Source organism: Capricornis sumatraensis, chromosome 5, assembly GCF_032405125.1.
Source record: "Capricornis sumatraensis isolate serow.1 chromosome 5, serow.2, whole genome shotgun sequence".
Taxonomy (NCBI): Eukaryota; Metazoa; Chordata; class Mammalia; order Artiodactyla; family Bovidae; genus Capricornis; species Capricornis sumatraensis.
This window is the reverse complement of record NC_091073.1, coordinates 117,730,844-117,748,590: the sequence shown is the minus strand read 5'-3', so window position 1 is coordinate 117,748,590 and position 17,747 is coordinate 117,730,844. Positions and strand designations below refer to the sequence as shown.

Here is a 17,747-nt window from a genome sequence, read left to right as displayed (position 1 = left end):
TGGACCATTTTATTGGACTTTTTTTTTTTTTTTTTGCATTCTGATGCAAACAAACTAAACTATAAATAAATTATGAGATAATCCATGAAATCTAATTAAAGGCTATTTTATAAAATTAAAAATTTATGCTACCTTTGATATTGTGATTATATTTTTTAGAAAATAATCTTTCTATTTCTATGCATCCTAAAACATTTGCAGCCACCTTCTAGTGAAGTGTGGGACTCTAGATGAGAAGTCAGTAGGCAAGGTTCTCACCTCTTGTCAACCTCTTTGAGTCTTGCAGAGTCACCAGTTCTCTGGTATTTGGTTCTCTTTTCAGTGAATAAAGAGAATTAGAGTAGGTTTAATGGAATGCTGCCCAAATGGCTTTCCAGTTCTGAAGGTCTGCCTTGGGGTCACTAACCTGTATTGAAGGAAAACAACAGGTTTCCAGGTAACATTATCACAACATACACTGGCTAAAAAGTACACTATGAAGACAAGCTCAGCCCCACTGAACAAAAGAGTAAGTATATAATATATTACCTATGTTCCAGCCTCTGGCAACCAGCATTCCACTCACTGATTCTATGACTTTGACTATTTTGTATATAAATGGAATCACACAGTATCTGTCTTTCTGTGACTGGCTCATTTCAGTTAGCATACTGTTCTCACATTTCATTTGTATGGTCTCACATGGCATGATTTTCCTTTTTTAAGGTTGAATAATATTCCACTGTATGCATTTTTTTAATCCACTCATCTGTTGATGGATATTCAAGCTGTTTCCACCTCTTGAATATTGGGAATAGTGCTCTAATAAATGTGGAAATGCTAGTGTTTCTTCAAGATTCTGATTTCAGTTTTTTGAATCAATGCCCAGAATTGAAATTGCAGGATCATTTAGTATCTCTATTTTTCATTTTTGAGACACCTCCAGACTTTTATGGTTAGAGCTCATCTTAAGTGTTCTTATCATAATAAAATAAAGTTAAAAAAATTAAAACTATGAGTAATGCGGTAGTTATAGCAATGAATATAGGACCATAGGACTGAGAGGGGGAACAGATCACAATACTATATAATTAGAAAACAGAAAGTTATCAAAAACAAAACAAAACAAACAAACAACCCAATGCATCAGCTGGGCAAACACCACTCAAAAAATGAGAAAGGAAGAAGTTAAACAAAAATGTTTGCGCACTATTTCTCTACACATAAAGGAATATGATACATAAAAATGGAATCAAATCACAGGAGAACATAACCCAATGTAAAGAATATTCCCTCATGTGCTTTAGGCTATGAAACACTATAATTAGAATACAAACCCAAAAACAAAATTCCTAAGAGGAGTTGTTAGAATGAAGAATGAGAAGAAAATGCAGACTCAAAGAAACAAAGTGAAGATAAAAAGTGTAATCCTTTTAGGACCCACAAATGAATTAGAAGCAAAGAGGTCAGAAAAGTTATAACTCAGAAGTAAATGTCTTATTAATAGGGAAGCTTTAGTAAGAAACACAACAAATGAAAATCTGAAAGAACAGAAGATTCAACAGTTAGAGAACAACTAACATGTGAGTAGGAGCAACAACACATCCTGCTTAGAAAGGATCGATGTTGCTGAAGTCAACAAATCAATAAATAAAACCTAGGAAGCATAATCCAGTAGTTTCTCTGAAATGGGAAATATAACCCCCTCAAAAATCTAACTCTTTAGGAAAAAGAAGACTACATTTCATTCCCTGGAAAGTTGATGTAAGATATTTAACAGTGAATTCTCATTTGATATGGCATACCACATTCCAAGCACAAAGAAGGAATTCTTAAGTTACTCAAGGAAAAAAGTAAATAATAGGAGGGTTGGGTTGGCGTCACAATTTTCCACAAGCAACACAGAAACAGTAGAAACAGTGGTTTCATAACAGAATGTTAAGATTCCTAGAAAATGTAAATATAATACATAATACATAATAACAATACATAACAAATAGTAAGAGGTTGGAGAAAGGAGGTTAAAAAATGTCTGCAGTTTTTCACTGTCTAATGTCTAAAAGGAAACCACTAGGTATTTTGCATAAGTTTTTAGTCCTGAAAGATCTTTCTGGAATAAATAAATCATCAGCTTATCAAGGACCAAGGTCAGGCTCTGAATATGAATGCATGCATGTTACAAACTAAGGATGACCTCTAGCTTGTCCTGTTGGTTTTGAGTTGCATTTGCTCCCAGAATACACATTTGAAATCGGGCATATTTTCAAGAGAAAGAAAATGACATCACAGTATGAATTCATTTATTAGGATTGCATTTGTTACTCTTCTACAGGAGTTGGCAAACTTGAAAAGGACCAGCAGTAAATACAATATTTTAGACTTTGTAGTCACAGCCAGTCAACTCTGGTTGGAACACAAAAGTGGCCCCAGATCACAGTAAACTAGTAAATGGATTAGGTAGCTCTGTTACACTGTAACTTTATTCACAAAGAAGTGGCAGGCTGTATATGGCCTATGGAGGGTAGCTTGTGCACTCTTGCTCCAGAGTCAGAAATTTGTGTATATCATGCAGGGAAAAAAAAAAAAGTTTTAAGTGGTAAATGTTCTAAAAACACTAACCTTTTTGTGCATTTTGTGATAAATGTTCATCACTAAAATATGGGTGCATTTTTGAAAACTCAGTGAAATAGAGAGCAGTCTGCAAAGAGAATAAATAAAAATTATATATAGTTCTACTCCCAAATTAGAGGCTATTCCATATGAACATCTTTCTCTCTTTTTGTTATGTCTTGTTTTCCAAAGGTAACGCATTAATGATTTTATATCATGATACTTATACCTAACATTATAGCATAAAGACTTTTGAGAACAACTAAAACTTTTGTAAGCAAACAAAACAAAACAAAACAAAAAACCAAACACCTGTCTGGTTAAATATGAGATGTGTGGACATCACGTGAATAAATCCCTCAGCTTCCCCTCCTATAACCTTTCCACTCCCATGTGGGCCCCCGTCTATTCCTCTTCCCTCTGCCCCCTCCTGTAGCCCCCTCCCATAGCCCTCTCACAAGCTCCGTTGCCCTCGTCTTGGCCAGTCTCACCTTCTCTTGCAGAACTGGTGAGATCTCAGCTCCTCTCCAGGAAAGCTACCAGAACTGGTATTTGCTTTCATTTGAAGAAAAGTGTGTTCATTCCCTCTGCAGTCTCTGACCACAGGAAGCTGAGGTTGGGTGGGGTGATGAAGAGGTAGTCAAATAGAAAAAGAAAGCATTTCCCAGTAATGCGATTGGTGCTTTGGTGTTGCCTCGCAGGGACCTTTACTTCCATGTACCTACTGAACTACCAAGATTCCAAAATCTGAATCATTGCTTTGGATTATAGTGTTGGCTTCAGAAAACCCATTGAAGTGGCCCCAATTTTCAAAAGGACAACTAAACTTGCTTCATAATGTTTTGTTTCAGGTGTACAAGAAATTGATATATATAGGGCTTCCCTGGTGGCTCAGACAGTAAAGAGTCTGCCTGCATATACAGGAGACCCAGGTTTGATCTGTGGATTGGGAAGATCCCCTGGAGCAAGGCATGGCAACCCACTCCAGTATTTTTGCCTGGAAAATCCCATGAACAGCGGAGCCTAGTGGGCTACAGTTCATGGGGTTGCAAAAAGTCAGACATGACTGAGTGACTAACGCTTTCACTTTATATATATATATGGTTATATATAGGTTAAGATTATATATAATAACCATTATAGGTTAAGCTATTATATATAGCTCCCTGTGCAATACAGTAGGTCCTTGTTTATCTATTTTATATACAGTAGTTTGTATCTGCTAATCTCAAACCCCTAATTTATCCCTCCCCACCATCTCCTCTGGTAACTCTGTTTTCTATGTCTGTGAGTCTATTTCTGTTTTGCAAATAAGTTCATTTGTATTTTAGAGTCCACATGTAAGTGATACTATAAAATATTTTTCTTTCTCTGACTTACTTCACTTACTATGATAACCTCTAGCTCCATCCACGTTCCTGCAAATGACATTATGTTATTCTTTTTTATGGCCAGCAGTCCATTATATGTGTGTGTGTGTGTGTGTGTGTGTGTGTGTGTGTGTGTGTATGTATATAATGAACATTTAGGTTACTTACATGTCTTTGTTATTGTAACTAGTGCTGCAATAAACACTGGATGCATGAATGTTTTCAAATTTGGGTTTTTGTCTTTTTCAGATATATGTCCAGGAGTGGGATTACAGGATTATATGGCAATCCCTTTTCTAGTTTTTTTAAAGCACCTCCATAGTGTTTTCCATCGTGGCTGTACCAATTTACATTCCCACCAACAGTGTAGAAGGGGTCCCTTTGTTCCACACCCTCTCTGGTATTTGCATTTTTGGAGATGGTGAAATGGCCTAAATTTGGCTAAGTATAGTATCTGCTATGATCTGCCACTGAGATCCACCTCCACCACAGTTTTAGAACTGAAGCCCCCAGTCTCCCTGCTGACAGGAGTGTTCAGTTCAGTCACTCTTTGCCTTTTCATACTGTTCATGGGATTCTCAAGTCAAGAATACTGAAGTGGTTTGCCATTCCGTTCTCCAGTGGACCATGTTTTTTCAGAACTCTTCAACATGACCAGGCCTTCTTGGGTGGCCCTGCATGGCATGGCTCATAGTTTCATTGAGTTAGACAAGGCTGTGATTCATGTGATGAGTTTGGTTAGTTTTCTGTGATTGTGCTTTTCATTCTGTCTCCCCTCTGATGGATGAGGATAGGAGGCTTGTGGAAGCTCCCTGATGGGAGAGACTGACTGTGGGGCAATCTGGGTCTTTTTCTCATGGGTCAGGGTGATGCCATCCCATAGGCATCCCCTTAAGGCATCCCCTCAGGATTATTCTCAGCTGAAGAGATTCCTCTCTTCTGAGATGGTCCCCCCCACCACTCCCAGGGCACTCACATTTTAGGACTGGTCTCTGCAGAGGCACAAGGACACCAGTTTGGGATGAGTCTGCCCTGCCCCCCCCCCCCCCCCCGACCCCGCCCCCAGCTCCAGTGCCAGGTGATGCAGCTGCGGCCTTGCTGTGACTCATCACAGCCCAGCGTCTCCTTCTGCCCCATCCTACGTCCTTCAGGGTCTCACAGGTTTCCATCCCAAGAGTTCTCCTAAAGAAAGTTCACGCCTGCAGCATTTTAATCTCAGAACCTGCTCCTGGTGAACTCAGGCAGTGACACCTGTCCAAGCACATGGTGTGATCTTCCCTAGTTGAGCTGAAAGCAGGGAAGAATTGGGGAGGCAGGGCCCAACTTAGCATCCTGCAGACCCTGTTGTGGACTCTGTGGTGGAACGTAGGGCTTGGGGCATTTTCTGGTGGCTGCGTCCTTTGAGATTATTTTAGTCCTTCTGGAAGCTGGCTATCCTTACAAGTGTACTTTCATACTTCAGAACCAACGCCCCTATCCAGTATACAAAACCAAAGTTACAGAGGCCTTAAAAAAATCAGCATTGAATTAAATGCATTAGTATACCTAGGAAGGTGTATGGGGAGTTTCATGATTTTTTTTTTTTTTCAGGCATGTTGCATTTTTTGGTCCATGCACTTTGTGTGTGTGTGTGTGTGTTCATTAGTTACTTTCTTTTTTGTTTGTTTGTTTTCAGTTTTGATTGTGTGTGTGTGTGTGTGTGTGTGTGTGTGTGTGTGAAGTATGGTGTTAATAGAGGAAAGGGCTCATATAAGTTTACAGGACACTGAATTTTCAGTTGTCATAAATGGAACATACCCAAGTAACAAGCACACAGTTCAAGACACGGAATGTTGCTGGCAAATTAAAGGCCCCAGTTATACATTCTAGGGGTGACCTCTCACTGAACTTGTGATAGCATAGATTAGCTTTAGCTGTTCTTGTACCTTTTACAAATGAAATCTTTCAGTAGGTATTCTGTTGTATCTGCCTTTTCTTTTTTCTTACCATTATGTTTTGAGATGCATCCACGTTGTTATATGTAGCAAAAAATCATGCAGTTTCATTGCTATGTACTATTCCATTGTATGAATAAAACCCACTATATATAATTTATAATGTGTGTGTTCTCAGTCGTATCCAACTCTTTGCTACCCTGTGGACTGTAGCCTGCCAGGCTCCTCTGTCCATTGGATTCTCCAGGCAAGAACACTGGAGTGGGTTGCCATTTCCTTCTCCAGGGGATCTTCCCAACCCAGGTATTGAGCCTGCGTTTCTTGTGTCTCCTCCACTGGCAGGGGGATTCCTTATTGCTGAGCCCCTGGGGAAGCCCCATAGTTTATAATATAAAGATATAATTTAGATAACCACATTAATTTGGATCAGCTACTTTATTCTCCTGGCTTTGTGGTTGTTCAGTCACCCAGTCGTGTGCAACACTTTACAATCCCATGGACTGCAGCACACTAGGCCTTCCTGTCCCTCATCATCTCCAGAGTTTGCCCAAATTCATGTCCATTGAATCAGTGATGCCATCCAGCCATCTCATCCTCTGACACTCTCTTCTCCTCCTGCCCTCAATCTTTCCCAGTATCAGAGAATTTTTCAATGAGTCTGATGTTTGCATCAGATGACCAAAATTCTGGAGCTTCAGCTTCAGCATCAGTCGTTTCAACAAGTATTCAGGGTTGATTGACTTGTTTGATCTCCTTGCTGTCTAAGGGACTTTCAGGAGTCTTCTCCAGCACCACAGTTCAAAGGCATCAATGCTTTGGCACTCTGCCTTCTTTACGGTCCAGCTTTCATAACCGTACGTGACCACTGGGAAGAGCATAGCCCTGACTATATGGGCTTTTGTTGGCAGAGTAATGTCTCTGCTTTTCAACACACTCTCTGGGTTTGTCATAGCTTTCCTGCCAAGAAGCAATGGTTTTCTGATTTCATGGCTGCAGTCACCATCAGCAGTGATTTTAGAGCCCAAGAAGAGGAAATCTGTCATTACTTCCACCTTTTCCCCTTCTATTTGCCATGAAGTAATGCAGCTGGATGCCATGATATTAGTTAAAAAATTAAAAAAAAATTTTTTTAGCTTGAAGCCAGCTTTATTGGAGGTATAAATAAAAAAATTATAATTATATATGTTTAAGGTACATACAACCTGATGATTTGATACATAGTTTGTGAAATAGTCACCACAATCAAGCCAATTAACATATCTATCACCTCACATAGTTACCATTTTTCTTTCTTTCTGTTTTTTGTGGTGAGAGGATTGATACTATGTCCAGTGGTTTGCTATTCTGGATATGTTGCTATAAATATTGTGTATATTACCTTTTGTTGGCAAGCACACATTTCTGTTGCTTTGCACCTTGGGGTAGAATGGGGAAGGTTGACTATGTGTAATATTCAGGTTTCTGAGATACTACAGAGCATTTCCCAAAGTGGTTCTACTAATACACATTTTCACTAAGCATGGGAAAGTTCTGTTTGCTTCACATCCTTGAAAGTTTCTCAGAGTTTTCTTCATTAGATTTTTATGCAATTTGAAAGTTTATTCTCATACTTTTTATTTTTTTATTTTTATTGTTGTTGTTGCTTTAAAAATCACGTCAGATCTAATTGACAGTTGTTTGCATGGTAGACAATTTTTATGGTTTTTATTTACTTTTGCATCCATCAGTTTACTAAATTCTCCTATTGTTCGTAATAGTTTATCAGCTTACTTTGTTAATTTTCCCCAGACTTATAAACAAATTGTCTACAAATAATGATAATTTCACATCCACCTTTACATTTTATACATGCAGTTTCTTTGTCTAGAAGAAATATTGTTTACAGTATATATTTCCTCTAGAAAAAAAATTAAAATAGTGTTAATATTGAACATTTGAATCCTCCATACATCCTTAAACCTCCAAAATATTTATTGAAATCTTTTTATTAATAGAGTACACTCCCTGAGAAATATTTTGGTTTTAGCTCTTAAAAGCAGTTCTAGAGAATAAAGATGGGAATGTGGCATTCAAGTAACTGAAAAAGTTCTTCAAGGTCCAAGCATCAAATAAAAGAAAGATCCTCTGAGAAAACAAAGAGGAAAAAGTCAGAAGTGACTAATACTTGGCCAGTATCACCTAAAGGGGGAGAAGAGGAGGAAAAGCAAAAAAAGGAAAGAAAAATTGTGATGTCCACAGCCTAGGAACACAGACCCACTGCGAGAGTAAGACTCAGTCCCTAAGTAATGCTTCCCTCCTCGCTCCTCCCCACATCACAGGACACAGGATGAAAACAGTGAATAAAGAGGAGTGAACAGCAAGATACAAGTTCTATTTAAGAAGGGGTTTTAGGGAAACCCACAGACAACTGGGGAGACAAACAAGGGCACCAGAAGAGAATGAAGCTCCAGCAAACGTTAAACACAGCCCAGCTCCCAGCCAGGTCAACATAAAATCTCACACTGCAGGCCTATTCACTTTAATTCCTCATATCTGATATTATCATGTCCGAGTTTCAGCAACATTACAGGATGTGCTAAAGGCAGGAGAAAACACAGAAAGCAAACCTTAGACCCAGACTCTGATGTGACACAGATCTTGGAATGTTCGGGCACAGAATGTGTGTGGATATACCCAAGTATAGAGAGACACTTATTGTAAAACATTGACTGGTGAGGCTCATGGGATTATGGAGGTGACGAGTCTCAAGATCTAGGGTCAGTAAACTGGTGACCCTGGAGCCAATGGAGCGGCTGAAGGAGGAGCTGGGGGAGGAAGAGAGTCAGGGAGTATGCATCATGATGGAGAAGACAGAGGACGTCTGCAGGAAGGGGAATTCTCAAAAAGGGAGGAAATCAGGAAAAAAGCACTCTGCTGGCAGCATGTTTTCTGAAAGATCTGCTGCTTTGGTTTAAGCCTCTGAGTTCCACTTGTCCTAATTCAGGATAAAAGTAATAACAACATTCGTGTTCCTGTTTCCCCTGTTGATGTTACCAGTGAAGTCACTCAGTCGTGTCCCACTCTCTGTGACCCCATGGACTGCAGCCTGCCAGGCTCCTCTGTTCATGGGTTTTCCAGGTGAGAACACTGGAGGAGATTGCCACCAAGGCTGCAGACAGGTGCAGCCTGAAGAGCTTTCGGCTTGGGGGCCCTTGCTGGAGAGCTCCGCCCACTTCCTCTTCCCTCTTCTCAGGGTTGAAGGCTGCACTCTCAAGTGCAGTTCTTGAGCTGAGCTTCTGGATCACGTATTACTGAAAAAATATCCGCCATGTCCTCTACGTGTGCATACGTTTGGGCACTGTCTCTGATCTCCTCCATTCAGCCTGCAGTGTGTTAGCTCTCAAAGGAGACACGGAGAGTTCAGGAGAGCACACAGCCCCAGGAGACGCAAGACATGGGCATTCCTCCTGCCCCATGGATAGCAGGGCGGTAAGTCCAAGGCCGTGGTGACCCTGCCTGTGTGTGAGTCTGTGTCTGTGTGTGTATTTTGCTTGAGAGTGTGTTGTGGGGATGCTGTGCATAGTATGTTTGTGTGTATATGCGTTTGTATGTATATGTGTGTGTGTTATGTTGGTGTGTATCTCTGTGTTCAGTGTGTCTATTTGTGTATAGATGAATGTGTTTTCCATGTGTGTTATGTTTGTATGTGTTGTATGTATGTTTATACATGTGTTTGTATGTTTGTGAGCATATGTGTGAATGGTGTGTGTTGTGTTTCTGTGTATGGGTTGTTGTGAATATATGTGTGTGTCTTATGTGTCTCTGTGTCTTATGTTTGTGTTTGTGTGCTGTGTATGTATGTTCATATGTTTGTGAGTAAATGTGTGTTCATGTGTGTCGTATGTGTGTGTTATGTTTGTACTTTTGTATGTGTATGTGTGTAAGTAGTGTATGTGCTGTGTTTGTGTGTATCTTTTGCTTGTATGTTTGTGAGTGTGTGTTTGTGAGAGGTGAGAGTGTCTGTGTGTGTGTGCCTGTTTCAGGAGCAATGGGAGGAGCCAGGGGAATCAGGGGGACCTTGCAGCCTTTGGGCTCTGCCTGGCACTCCCCGCTTAACCTTGGGCAGGACACTCTGTGAGTCTCACTTTTCTCCTGTGAAAGCTCACAAGGTGACAGATCTGCTCCATGCTGGAGACAAACACTGGCACGTGGCCCACGTGTGGTGATGCACAGTCAGGCAGGGTCTGGGGTGAGGTGGCCGGGGGCTGGGCAGACTGCTCTCTGGGCTTGAGAGTGGATGACAGGAGTTCCTGGTGGGCGACAATGCCCTCCTTGGCAAAGAGGACTGGGAATTGCTCTAGAAAATATTGTGCAATGTCCTGGAATCTTCCAGGGGGACAAGATCTCAGGAATGTTTAGTTTGGACTCAGCATCCACATCTCCAGGGACACGGAGGCCCTGGCAGCGTGACCACCCGAGTCGGTAGCCTAGAGCTGAGTGCCGAGGACCCTGGCCTCCCAGCAGGACTGCACCCCATGTGGAGAGGGAGCCTGTGCGTGTCTGCTGCCCTCCTCACCACCCAGTGCTCGGCCTCTGTGGCCCTCACTGCCAGGCTCACCCCACAAATAGTTCTGGCCCCATGAGCCCCTCACCAGCCTCTCCAACAATGTCCTGCTCACGTCACCTGGCACACTGGCCACTGCTCCCGGGACAGTGTCTGTCAGGACGTGTCTCTGGTCATTTCTCCGCATCACAGAATCCCCCTGCTTCTCAAGTGGAGAACAAGTGCAGGGGAAGGAAGGCGGAAACAGGGTCCTTAAAGGAGATAGAGGGGGATATCTCAGACATCCCCTCACCCAGTCCCATGCCAACGAACCGATGCAAACAGCTTCCACGGGCAAGAGAAAGGCAAAAGTCGGGAGCCCCTGAAAACTCAGAGGAAACATCAGTAAGACACATTTTGTTTTTTCCTAGATGGAGGAAGAAGAATTCGAAATCCTTTTCCCGGAGGAACCTGAAGAAGGTGCATCTCAGGATCCTTCTCCAGACGGGTCAGGAGGTAAAACAACTTTCTAGCAGACATGAACTTGGGGGGGGTGGGGGCTGGGGCCTGAGGGGCAGGTGACTTGCTGGGAGGGGCAGCGGGAGTCCCCCCTGTCAGAGATTTGCCCACCGGAGTGGCCATCATTGGGCGTTTGGGTTGGGCCTCCCTTCACCCCAGCCAGACAGAAGGGAAGGCACCCTGATGGTGCCGTGGGTCAAAGGGGGTGACAGACCACAGCCACTGTCCCTTCACTGAGTGTCAGGAAGGATGTGTTCATGGGTGTGACAAATGGCTCGCCCCAGGCCCCTGGTGGTGTCGCGCTGGCTCTGCGGTGAGACTCTCAGGACCACGGGGGCTGCAAAGCACTAGTGAACACATAGGATGCAATCAAGGGCCCGCGGGTCTGGGCTCTGTCTTCCCAAGGGGCTCCCTCTCCCCAAAAGCTGTTTCATCAGAGTCAGGGGCTTCACTTTCATGGGCTCAACTTTCCATCTAACCTGGGGAGACAGAACTTAGGAATTTAGGAATGCTGGAAATCCGTCACTTTCCTGGACAAAGGAATTGATTGGCAATTTATTATGCAGTTCCATGCACCTATGTTTTTATTAGAAGAACTTCAGTGGCCTGAACCATTGGGAGAAACCCATAATATTAAGCTGCATAGGAAAGCGACAGTCCCAGTGTTCACACCTGATTTACCCTTTTTGCAGCAATTGGGGTTAAGTATTACTTTAAAATTCCCTTCTGTGCTCAATGTATTTTGCTTTTAAGTCCAAAGGTGTGGCATGAGTGTCTCCAGGCTTGCCCAGATGGGGAACCACTGTCTTCCTCCAGCTTTGCATTTGAGTACAGATGGACGTTGCCCTTCCTTGCTTCTGTGGAACTCCCAGGCATTCACTCAGGTCACGTGCAGAAGCTGGAGGGATACGATATCTTACAGTTGGAGCTGGTGGGTGGGACAGCCCATCAAGGCAGAAAGGCAGGAGAAACACACCCCTGCTGGGGAGAGCTGGAAGAAGACGGTGCCAGTCCTGGCCTCAAGAGGCTGAGGGCTCTGCACTGAGACACAGCAGTGTCTTCCCTGGGAACAGACTGGAAACTAGCTAGGGTTTGGTGCTTCTCTATGTGCTGTGGGTCCTGGGACCTGCAAGGCCAGGAGAAGGGAATTCCCTTCATGCCCTCCAGCCGGGGTCATTTCTAAAATCTGGACTTGGGGTCCTCAGTATTAGATGGGCATGAAACACCTACTTGCAGCTGATAGTTCTGATATTCTCCTGGGTGAGAAAATCCAGCCCAAACTTCACTGGTGGAGCTTAGGACTGTGACCCCAGTGTGAGTTGTGCTGTGGAGCTGGGAGTCTGGCTGAAAGGCCCCCACCCTCACAACACTCCTTGTTGGGAAAAGTGAAGGTAATGTGGAGTGTTCCATCACAGCAGGGAGACGACAGACACAGAGGCTGTGTGCTTCCAACTTCACCATCTTCCTGGAAAAGGTCTCCAACCAGAGGTGCTCAAGGAAGCTCAGGCTCCCAGTTCATGAGGGAATGATCCCACCTGGTGGGAATATGTGGTCCGAGAAGAAGTTTCAAAACAGAAGCATGAAACGTGGCATTCTACCATATGATCCCACAATTCCACTTCTGGGGAATATACACCATACAGTTGAAACAGATATTGAATATAAGTGTGCTGAGGTACATAGCTGCATTATTCACAATAGCAAAAAGTGGAAACAACCCCCCCAACTCCATATATTTCTGAATATGGAATCATATATACACCTACACCTACAGTGGAATATTCAGTTCAGTTCAGTTCAGTCGCTCAGTCATGTCCGACTCTTTGTGACCCCATGAATCACAGCACGCCAGGCCTCCCTGTCCATCACCAACTCCCGGACTTCACTCAGACTCACGTCCATCGAGTCAGTGATGCCATCCAGCCATCTCATCCTGTCGTCCCCTTCTTCTCCTGCCCCCAGTCCCTCCCAGCATCAGAGTCTTTTCCAATGAGTCAACTCTTCGCATGAGGTGGCCAAAGTATTGGAGTTTCAGCTTTAGCATCATTCCTTCCAAAGAAATCCCAGGGCTGATCTCCTTCAGAATGGACTGGTTGGATCTCCTTGCAGTCCAAGGGACTCTCTAGAGTCTTCTCCAACACCACACTTCAAAAGCATCAATTCTTCGGTGCTCAGCCTTCTTCACAGTCCAACTCTCACATCCATACATGACCCCAGGAAAAACCATAGCCTTGACCAAATGGACCTTAGTTGGCAAAGTAATGTCTCTGCTTTTCAGTATGCTATCTAGGTTGGTCATAACTTTTCTTCCAAGGAGTAAACGTCTTTTAATTTCATGGCTGCAGTCACCATCTGTGGTGATTTTAGAGCCCCCCAAAATAAAGTCTGACACTGTTTCCACTGTTTCCCCATCTATTTCCCATGAAGTGATGGGACTGGATGCCACGATCTTCGTTTTCTGAATGTTGAGCTTTAAGCCAACTTTTTCACTCTCCACTTTCACTTTCATCAAGAGGCTTTTTAGTTCCTCTTCCCTTTCTGCCATAAGGGTGGTGTCATCTGCATATCTGAGGTTATTGATATTTCTCCCGGTAATCTTGATTCCAGCTTGTGTTTCTTCCAGTCCAGCGTTTCTCATGATGTACTCTGCATAGAAGTTAAATAAGCAGGGTGACAATATACATCCTTGACGTACTCCTTTTCCTATTTGGAACCAGTCTGTTGTTCCATGTCCAGTTCTCACTGTTGCTTCCTGGCCTGCATACAGATTTCTCAAGAGGCAGGTCAGGTGGTCTGGTATTCCCAACTCTCTCAGAATTTTCCACAGTTTATTGTGATCTACACAGTCAAAGGAATATTATTCAGCCTTAAAAAGGAAGGCAATTCTGACACTTGCTCCAACATGAATGAAGCTTGAACATATTATACAAAGTGAATAAGCCAGACACAGCAGGGCAAAAATTGCCTGATTCCAGTAATGTGAGGTCCTTAGAACAGTCAAACACATGGAGACAGAAAGAGCAGTGGACGTCAAGTGGTGGGGAGGAAGAATGGGGAGTTAGTGTTTAATGGGGACAGGGTGTCATTCGGGAAGATGGAAAGTTCTTGAGATGCTCAAGTGATGACTGCCCAGCAATGTGAATGTACGGAAGGCTACACCTAAATATGGTGCAAACAGTACATTTTATGTTATGTATTTTCTACCTAATTTCCCCCCAAAAAAAATTCAGAAAAAAGAAAAGGAAGGATAGCCTGTGAACCTAGGGCATATCTCATATGCAGACGCTGGGCTTCCTTTGTCCTGCCCGCACCAGGACCGTCTGGCCCCGGGGAGGCTAAAGCGGGGGACAGGCTCTAACCACGGGCCCCACCTTCTCCTGATGCTTTCAGGGCTGCGGGGGGATGAAGGGACCCCGCAGACGCTGAGGCTCATCCTGGTGGGAAAATCCGGGAGCGGGAAAAGCGCCACGGGAAACAGCATCCTCGGGAGGAGAGTGTTCGAGTCCAAGCTCAGCGCTCGCTCGGTGACCCAGGCCTTCCAGGAGGGGCGCCGCGTGTGGGCGGGGAGGGAGCTGCAGGTCATCGACACCCCCGACATCCTGTCCAGCTGGGCGGCGCCCCGGGGGACCGCTCAGGGCGGAGGTGAGGCCGGCGCCCGCTCCCCACCGGGGCCGCACGCGGTGCTCCTGGTGACACAGCTCGGCCGCTTCACCGAGGAGGACCAGCGGGTGGCCAGGCGCCTCGAGGAGGTGTTCGGGGCCGGCGTCCTGGCCCGCACCGTCCTGGTGTTCACGCGGAACGAGGACCTGGACGGCGGCTCGCTGGGGACGTACCTGCGGGAGACCGACAACCGGGCGCTGGCCAAGCTGGACGTGGTCTGCTCAAGGCGACACTGCGGCTTCAACAACAAGGGGGATGGAGCCGAGCAGGAGGCCCAGCTGAGGGAGCTCATGTGGCACGTCGAAGCGGTCCTGTGGGAGCACGAGGGCCGCGCCTACAGCCCCCCGGCCGCCCCCCAGCCCCACGCTGCGCCCCGTGAGAGCTGGGGCCCCTGGCGGCCTGGCGCCGAGGAGGGGCGTGGGGACCAGGCCTGGCTGCGGGGTCTTTGCCACATTCTGAAGGAGCCCGAGCAAGCTGGACACCAGCTCCCACCCAGCGCGCCCATCTGAGGCGCACGCCTCCGTGGCTTCCTGCCTGCCTCCCTTGGCCAGTGTCTGGCTCCCAGGCTCCTCACTTGCCCGCTCCATCCCAGGGGTCCCTGGCCCCTCCTGTCTCCAGGGCAGCCTCTGGTCAGGCAAGAGGAGGTGGGTGGGCTCCTGAGTTCTCAGGTCCTTCATCACACCTTCCAGAACACAGGGGCCCTCCTGCTCTGTGCCCCCAGCCATTCCTCGAGTGTCGCTGGCGTTCCCTCTCTGCAACAGAACTCTGAGAGAAGCCAAGCCTCCTGATGTGGGCCTGTGCTCCCTTCTGCCGTGGAACCCGGCAGCATCCGGGCCACTGGAGTCTCGGCTTAAAACTTGATGCAGCAGATCAACGTGGAACGTGGACCAGGCAACTCTGCCTCTCTTGGGCTGTGTCCTTGCCCCTTAAGAGGGCAGGCACGATGGCTTTTAAAGCCCTGTGCCAGTGGGGCAGGGCAGGCTCTGGGCTGGGGAGGAGAGGGCAACTAGAAATGGGGGAGGGCCACAAGGAGCTGCTCTTGATTCGCTCTTGAAAGAGGCCATCACCGGCAGCAAAGGGGCCCCATGGGAAGGAGCGGAGCAGGGCAGGCATATCCAGGGGCCAGGTCTGCTCAGGAAATGGGGCATAGACCTGGCTGCAGGACACACGACCCCCGGAGGTCCAAGTGGACTTGGATAGCAGAGGAGCTCTTCCCAGGGAGGCTTGGACAAGGGAGGTCAAACACCTGATACCACCCTTCTGATGCCCACCCTCCTGCATGGAGAGCAGAGACTTCCAGCCCAGCCTCTGTCTGACCTGCAACCCCTTCCCTTCTCCCTTAAGAGAGAGGAGAAAGTGAGGGGTGTCTGGGCGTGTAAGCAGGTTCCCCAGCCAGGTGTTTGGGGGTTTAGAATGGAAGGAGGAAGGAAGAAAGAAAGGGAAGTTGCAAAGAAAGAAGCAGACCATATGAACGTCCTCAGGAGCAGCATACGGGCCTCGGAGAGTCCTGCAACTCGGGGTGTCATCTCGTCCTCACCCAGAGGACCCCTGAGAAAGCTGGAGCAGGTCTTTAGCTAAAAGGGTCTGGAGTCAGAACAGAGACACATTGGAGTATGCTTAAGATTGCCTTTGTGCCAGACCATTTACTAAGTAGGTGATCATCTCCTGCTGAACTGAAACAGCAGTTACCATATGGTGAATTTTCATATTCCCTATGATTTCTGTGAGAATTTTTGCTTCTCTTCTTGTCTTCCATCTTCTCAACTCCTATATGAATAAAATATTGACTTGATTCCTTGGCTTTGATTGTAATGTGAACTCTCCCCTCCACCTCCGATTTCTTCCCCAGCCACCATTTTTGTATTTTTTTGTTATTTTCAGACATTTCTTCTTCTGTGTGAAAATTAAAATTACTTGTTGAATTTTCTAAAAAGTACACTGTTGGTATTCCAGTTGGAGTTGTCTTATGTTCATGTATTGAATTTGGAAGAATTGGAAGGAAGATAAGTCAGAGAAGGACAAGTACTGTGTAATACGTGGAATCTAAAAAGTCAAACCTGTTTTAAAAAGGAAGAGAATGGTGGTTACCAAGAAGTGGGAGCACAGGGGATAAGATTGATGATGTTCCAGGCACAGACTTGTCACAAGCACTAAAAAGCCATAGAGGTCTAAAGTACAGTATACTGAATGTAGACAATAATATTATAGTATAAGTATGTGATGTGCTGAAGATTGTTAAAATGGCAGCCGTACTATGATACACCAGTCTACCAAAGTAACACTCAGCACACCTTAAATTTACACAATGTGAAAAGAAGAAATTTAAAGTCACATTAAAAATCTGAAACATTAAAAAAAAAACTGGGAGAGTCTGTAAATTCTTCAAGGATAAGTGAAATAAAGTCATTTTGTTTCTAAATGAATAGGCCCATTACTTCATAGCCACTACATTGACAGCTAAAGTCATTCGCATTTCCTTTAAGAAGATAAATATCTTTAAATTAGTTACTTTCCTTTTAACCCTGTTGGCCTAATTGATCTCAGGCACTGTCACTCACAAAATGTCAAGTCACTAAACGACAAATGGCAAGTCACTTAAAACACATCATTCATTAAAAATTCTAAAGGCAGATGAATGGATAAGAAAGCCGTGGTGCATATACACAATGGAGTATTACTCAGCCATTAAAAAGAATTCATTTGAATCAGTTCTAATAAGATGGATGGAACTGGAGCCGATTATACAGAGTGAAGTAAGCCAGAAAGAATAACACCAATACAGTATACTAACACATATATATGGAATTTAGAAAGATGGTAATGATGACCCTGTATGCAAGACAGCAAAAGAGACCCAGATGTGTAGAGCGGACTTTTGGACTCTGAGGGAGAGGGAGAAGGTGGGAAGATTTGGGAGAATGGCATTGAAACATGTATACTATCATGTAAGAAACGAATCGCCAGTCTGTGTCCGATGCAGGATACAGGATGCTTGGGGCCGGTGCAGGAGGATGACCCAGAGAGATGTTATGGGGAGGGAGGTGGGAGGGGGGTTCATGTTTGGGAACGCATGTACACCCATGGTGGATTCATGTCAATGTATGGCAACACCAATACAGTATTGTAAAGTAAAATAAAGTAAAAATAAAAATT

The 17,747-nt window shown here is 44.9% G+C and overlaps 1 protein-coding gene across 1 annotated transcript; it reads left to right on the top strand.

Moving 5' to 3' along the window:
• Positions 1–9,217: 9,217 nt before the first annotated feature.
• Positions 9,218–16,422, top strand: LOC138080112 (GTPase IMAP family member 6-like). Its single transcript, XM_068973053.1, has 3 exons — positions 9,218–9,361; positions 10,847–10,931; positions 14,325–16,422. Exons 1-3 carry the CDS (start codon positions 9,347–9,349, stop codon positions 15,101–15,103), a joined length of 879 nt encoding a protein of 292 aa, XP_068829154.1. The 5' UTR covers positions 9,218–9,346; the 3' UTR covers positions 15,104–16,422.
• The last annotated feature ends 1,325 nt before the right edge of the window (positions 16,423–17,747 follow it).